The sequence below is a fragment of the Maniola jurtina genome, chromosome W, assembly GCF_905333055.1.
Source record: "Maniola jurtina chromosome W, ilManJurt1.1, whole genome shotgun sequence".
Taxonomy (NCBI): domain Eukaryota; kingdom Metazoa; phylum Arthropoda; class Insecta; order Lepidoptera; family Nymphalidae; genus Maniola; species Maniola jurtina.
Window position 1 is genome coordinate 6120627 of NC_060057.1, and position 7172 is coordinate 6127798.

General features: G+C 42.7%; 1 protein-coding gene across 1 annotated transcript; it reads left to right on the forward strand.

Moving 5' to 3' along the window:
• The first annotated feature begins 2333 nt into the window (after nucleotides 1-2333).
• LOC123879913 (uncharacterized protein K02A2.6-like) lies at nucleotides 2334-6926 on the forward strand. Its single transcript, XM_045927777.1, has one exon. It carries the CDS (start codon nucleotides 2492-2494, stop codon nucleotides 6770-6772), a length of 4281 nt encoding a protein of 1426 aa, XP_045783733.1. The 5' UTR covers nucleotides 2334-2491; the 3' UTR covers nucleotides 6773-6926.
• Nucleotides 6927-7172: the final 246 nt, after the last annotated feature.

A 7172-nucleotide genomic window follows, 5' to 3' on the forward strand; every position in this document is an offset into this window, starting at 1 on the left:
CATACAAAATTTTACAGGAGTTTCTTAGTTGAAATTCTCGAAAATCTCCCCAAAAGTGGCAACACCGGTTGCATATCTCCATACTGCCAGCCGAGATAAACAATCGATTCATACATATTGACTTTTACAAAATGTTGCCAACTGCCTCAAAAACGTGATCAAAAATTCGAAAAATTAAAAAAAATACAAAATGGCCGCCAACTCGTTTCACAGAAAGATTTTACACGGTTTCATAATTTTCCTATTAACTACAGGATATACCGCTCCCGATCACATTTCAATCTTTCCTCTCGCTCGCACCCACGCGAAAGGGGATACCGTGAAAAAGACCGTGTCGAAAATCACTTTTACTTTGATAAATTCCAGTGTTGCCAGTCTCCGGTGACAAAAATACCCAAATGTCATTTGTACGAGCAAAACACGTAATCGCTCATACTCGGATTTTGCTAAAAGTGCGTATTTCGATTTTTTACAATTTCCCGAAAATCTCGAAATTTCCCGAAAAATGGGGTAATTTTTTCCCACCGATCTATACCTCGAGTCTATACGTACAACCGCTTCATAGAAGCCGAATCGCTCCGATGTTGCCAACTTTGAGATATTTAACTTTTAAAATTGCGTTTTTTCGTACCTCGAACAAAACGGCCGCCATGACAGCCGCCATCTTGAAATTTTTAAAACCACTCCCGTTTTGTCAAAATACAGGATAATCGTGGGCGAAACACGAAAAAATAGTTATCCTCGACTACCCCGTCTTGGATCTGTGGCGCCGCGGTTCGGGGTCGAAAAATCAAAATTTTGAAAACGCTACGGCTCGGCCGCCATCTTGTTTTTCCAATTTTTTCTACTTTTTTTATCAATCATTTACTACTTTCTTCAAAGATTGCAAAATTCAACGAAATCGGTTGGAAAACAACGGAGCTGCAAAAATCACATCGACCGCCATCTTGTTTTTCCGAAAAGTCATAATTTTTCCCCAGAGGGTTCCCGAATCCAAACACATCTTCTCTACATCACTATATCATTTTCCTTCTCTTTCTAGGAGAACAATTATGTCAATGAGTCAGTCAGTCAGTGGTAATCGAGCTATATATAGTATAATAGGATAGGATAAAGTTTAGATTATAGCATTGAGTTTCAACAGATCTTGTCATAAAGGCATTTAAAACTTTCAAAACCGGATTCTAGCAAAAATTTCTTTATATAGATTTTTAGTTTTCTCTGTAAGGAATTACGCTGGGCATATAAAAGCAATTTGGATATCTCCAAAGGAAGATTATTAAACAGTTTTGGCGCCGCAGCTGTAAAATGTCTACTCGTAAATCCAGATGTTCGTTGGGGAACTGAACATCTTTGTTGCCTTTGAGCAAACTCCCAGACACCTCAGGCAAACGTAAAGTCGTCTATATATTTTGCCATATACATTGTTAGTTGCCATATGTATATTTTTCTTGGTGTTAGTACTTTACTCAGCTTAAATAGTTCTTCTGTAGGAAATCGTCGATTTTTTCTTAAAATAATTTTGAGATTGAGTTTTTGAGCCTTATTGAGTTTGTCTAATAAAGTTGATCCACATGAACCCCATGCTATGATGCCATACAATATTAACGACTGAGTTAAAGAGCAATACACTGTTAAGAGTATTTGACACTCATAATATTTCTTAGATCATTGTATATATAGCTCAAACTTCGGACTTTTTTAGTCAGCATGTCTAAGTGCGCGTCCCATCTTAGATGTTGATCAACAATAATACCGAGATAAGTTGTGCTATTGGTACATGATAATGTTTTGCAGTTTACACAGTCAGACTTATTCAAGCAAGAGTGCACTTTAATTTTCGGAGTCTCGGTCGGAAGACCGGCAATTGTCGGAGAGAAACACATGCATACAGTTTTTTCATCATTTAACGTTAGCAGATTATTGTCATACCACCCTTTAGCCAGGCGAAGGCCATATTCGGCTTTTTGGATGGTGCTATCCCACGTGGAGGCTGTAAATAACAAAACAGTGTCATCTGCAAAACATAGCGACTTAGAGTCCGTCTGTCTGTCTGTCAGTAGTGAACAAAAGTCATTAAGATATATATTAAATAGAATAGGGCCTAATACGCTTCCCTGAGGGACACCAAATGCTATTTCTGAACTGTTTTCAGCGCTAATGTGATTTTCAACTCGCACAAATTGTTTCCGGTTCTTAAGATAGCTACTGAACCAGTTAAGAGCATTTCGAGTAAAACCGTATCTCTCTAATTTTTTTAGTAATAATTGATGTGAAATGGTGTCAAAAGCTTTGGCTAGATCTATAAAAACAGCAATTGTTTTTGTTGTATATGTGTCTATTCAGGATTGCATGTATACGTCATCCCAATGTCTTTTGTTTGATTAAAGCAGTGTGACTACAACTACCGTGTGTATCACTCGTATTCCCCGATGCAACAGTGGCGACGAGCGCGCATCTAATAATTACCCACGTGCCGGGGAAATAAAAAATGTCGGTCGATCGGGTGTCGTTGTCGGTCGGGATTTTATCGACTTTTGACCACGGTCGTGGTGACTCTTGGAAGTCATATAAAGGTCGACTGCTACAGTGGTATATCGCGAACGATATAAACGCGACAACAGATGCAACGGGGATCAGACGACGGGCTATTTTACTTAGTGCACTCGCGGAAGGATCATACCAACTTGCGGTGGATTTGGCCTTGCCGAAAACGCTAGAAGACGTTCCATTCGAGGACATACTAGCTATCTTGGACGCACACTTCACACCGAAGAGGTTGGGCATCGGTGAGAGGCATAAATTTTATGCAGCAACACAGCAACCGTCAGAGTCGCATACAGAATGGGCGGCTAGACTGCGGGGGCTGACGGCTCATTGTAATTTTAGCAACGTGGAAGAAGCACTGCGGGATCGCTTTGTAATAGGCATGCGGCCGGGGCTCGAGAAGGAGAAGCTGTATGCTAAGGATCTCACAGAGCTCACTCTCACGAAGGCGGTGGAGCTGGCGGAGAGTATCCGGTGCGCGCACGCTGGAGCTGCTAGCAGTTCCAATGCAGGTGTCATTGCGAGCGCGGTTGAGGTGGAGCGCGGCGCCATGTTCAAGATGGAAGGAACAAAAAGTGATAGCAAAAATAGTGCAAGTGCTGGTGTGAGTGCGACAAAATCTAAATGCCATGTCTGTGGATTTTTCCATAAATCAAAAATATGTAAATATAGGAATCATGTGTGTAACCGGTGTCATGTCACGGGGCATCTTCGAAGGGCATGCCCCCAGATAGGGTACGTAGCCACAGGCGGAGCCGCCGAGGACGACGATGATGACGGTAAGTTGTATAATATACGTTCGGTGAAGGGCGAACCCATGGTGGAATCAGTGGATATCCGCGGAATAAAAATAAAATTTGAAATCGATAGTGGTTCATCAGTTACTGTAATATCCGAGAATACCTACACAAAACATTTCAACGACATACCGTTGACAAAAAGTAATAAGAGACTCGTGAGTTATACGGGAGACAGCATTTTATGTTTAGGTATGATTCGCGTACCGGTGTCATTCGATGGACGATCGCATACTCTCGACATTTTTGTCGTACGCGGCGGCGGCCCGCCGTTACTAGGTAGGGACTTTATTTCTCTTTTTAAATTGGAGCTAACTTCGGTTAATTATTGTAAACAAACCGAAAATCAAGTCAAAAGGCTTCAAACACAATATCCTCACATATTTTCAGGCAAATTAGGATGTTTTAAAAAATATAAAGTGTCATTGACTTTAAAAGACAATTCGAAACCAGTTTTTTTTAAAGCTAGGCCGCTCGCGTTCGCCTTACGAGATAAAGTTAATAAGGAAATTGATAGATTACTCGAGTTAGGCGTACTGAAACCCGTGGAGCATTCTGAATATGCGTCGCCGATCGTACCCGTGCTCAAGCGAAATGGCTCAGTAAGATTATGTGCTGATTATTCGGTCAGTATAAATAAACAATTAGTTATTGAAAAATATCCCTTGCCTACAGTGAGTGAGCTATTTTCAAAGCTTCACGGGGGCCAAAAGTTTACAAAGTTGGATCTCTCTATGGCTTATAACCAATTTGTATTACATGAGGAATCACAGAAAATTACCTGTATCAACACTCATCGTGGATTGTATAAGTACACCAGGTTAGTGTTTGGGTTGGCGTCTGCGCCGGCTATTTTTCAGCGCGCAATGGAGAATGTGTTGTCAGGCATGAATGGTGTTCTTTGTTTATTAGATGATGTTTTAATAACCGGGGCCAACGACGGTGAGCATATGGATCGGTTGCATGCGGTACTGCAAAGACTACAAGGGGCAGGGTTAACGTTACAAAAGGAAAAGTGTGAATTTTTTAAGGATGAAGTAAGTTATTTAGGGTATGTTATAAACAAAGACGGGTTAAAGAAATCATCCTCAAAGGTCAAAGCTATTTTAGAGGCATCGGTTCCCGCTAATGTTAGTCAGTTACAGTCATTTTTAGGCCTAGTTAACTACTATCGCAGTTTCGTGCCCAGCGCATCAACTATCTTAAGCCCTTTATATGAGTTGTTAAAAAAGGGGGCTAAATGGAATTGGGATCAATATCATAGTAAGGCATTTAATACAATTAAAAGGCTGTTAGCGTCAGATCAAGTGCTTACTCATTTCAATCCTAACGCAAAGTTAATTTTAACGGTCGATGCATCCCCGAGCGGGTTAGGTGCAATTTTGTCCCAAATCGAAAGCGACGGAACCGAGAAACCGATAGCCTTCGCTTCGCGGACGCTTAGTGCTGCGGAGAAACATTACTCGCAGATTCAGAAAGAAGCCACGGCTATAATATTCGGAGTCCGACGCTTCCATCAATATTTGTATGGTAGGGCCGATCCCTTCGTACTTCGCACTGATCATAAGCCTCTCATATCAATATTCGGGCCGCACAAAGGTATTCCGGAAGTATCGGCAAACCGTTTACAGCGATATGCTATGTTTTTAAGCGGCTATAACTATACGATAGAATACGTACGAAGTATAGATAATAGCGCGGATTACTTGTCTCGCGCGAGCCTCCCTGCCCCCGCGTCCGGGGGAAGCGGGCCGGGTGCGGCGGAGGGGAGCGCGGGGCGTTGCGCAGACGCAGCCGCGGCATTGTATGATCGCGCGGCCTATGTGTGCTTCGTAATCGACGGGTCGCTCCCGGTATCGCTGGATGAGTTACGTAAGGAAACGGAGAAAGATGTAATACTGTCGCGAGTTGCGAGATATGTTTTACGAGGCTGGCCGCCCAAAGTGAATGATATCGAGATTAAGCCATATTATTTTTGTAGGATGCAACTCTCCTTGGAAAACGGTTGCCTCATGAGGGGTCATAAGGTCGTAATTCCAGGGGCGTTGAGAGCGAAGGTACTTTCGGAACTACATTCTTCACACTTAGGCATGGTAAAAACTAAAGCAGAATGTAGGTCACGGTTCTGGTTCCCTGGAATTGATGCCGCTGTAGAAGATATAATAGGTACTTGTAACATCTGCCAACAGCTACGACCTGCAGCACCCCGTGTACCAATTTCGCCTTGGGAGTTTCCATCGCGTCCTTTCCAACGCGTCCACATGGATTTCCTCGGTCCGATTAACGGTCGTACCTATTTAGTTATAGTAGACGCGTATACCAAATGGGTGGAAGTATACGATATGGTCACCACTACTACATCGGCCGCGGTCATCGAAAAGTTGTATGAGTTCATGTCACGGTTCGGGTTAATGGAATTTCTTATAACAGACAATTTCGCCTCCTTTTGTTCGCAGGAATTTATTAAATTTTGCGATGTGAACGGAATCACGCACTTGACATCGCCGGCGTATCACCCGGCTAGTAACGGCCAGGCAGAAAGCTATGTCAAAATAATAAAAAAGGGCATCAAATCGAGTCTAATGTCTAGTCGCAATATAAAAGAATGCAAGGTTAAAATGTTAAAATATCTATTCGACTATCGAAATTCGCTACATTCCACCACGGGGTCGTCGCCGGCGCAGTTAGTTTATGGTCGAAAATTAAGAACGCGATTAGATTTGATAAATCCGATATCATCGCCGCCCTCGTCTGCCGCCTTGGCTAATTTTGTTAAAAATCGACAGTGTACACAAGTTAGAGGTCGTGGAGGAAAATTTCAAAAAACGTTTTCGTTAGGTGATAATGTGTTATACAAAAAATATAGTAACAATAATAAGTACAGTTGGTGTAAGGGACTAATTGTTAAGAAGCTCGGCAGAGTAATTTATTTAGTCAAGGATTGTGAAACGTTGTTAGTTGTTAAGAAACATAAAAATCAAATTGTTTTAAATAAAGAGACAAGTAACAACCTCGACTTCTGGGACGATGATAATATAGGACAGCAGTCATCATCATCACCGACACAACCTGAGGGTGGGAGGAATGAGGAACCGGTATCAGCACCCGTGTCGGCCGGCACGTCCGGCTCGTCTGTCGCGAGCGCTGCTGCCGAGACAAACGAGGATCCGCCCTTAGCACCCGTGTCGCCCGGCACGTCTGGCTCGGCTGTCACGAGCACCGCGGCCGAGACGCCCGCTACACCCGAAGCACCCGCCGCCGTGCCGTCACCTCCAGCGGACGACTCGCCTGACAGAGTGACAAGAACCCGAGGAGTACGGCGACCGCAGACATCCGATGATGAGTTCTTCGAGTGTATAGAGAGTGATATTCGGAGGCCCTCTGCTCGAACTCGAAGGAGGTTGTTACGTCAACGTCTCGATAACTAGATTAATATAGCTATTTTACGAGATTGTCAATCTAGGGGAAGGAGTGTTGTATATGTGTCTATTCAGGATTGCATGTATACGTCATCCCAATGTCTTTTGTTTGATTAAAGCAGTGTGACTACAACTACCGTGTGTATCACTCGTATTCCCCGATGCAACAGTTTTATTTTTGTTTTCATGATTTACAACAATCTGCTTTGTTAATTCAGCTATTGCATCATTGGTCCCTGTTCCCTCTCTAAACCCGTATTGATTATTATATAGAATATCGGAAGTATACTTGACAATCCTGGTTTTCATTATTTTTTCAACAATTTTTGAAGTAGTGGGCAAAAGTGAGATAGGACGATAGTTCGACATTAGGTTTGTTGGTCCTTTCTTATGTAGTGGCATAATTATA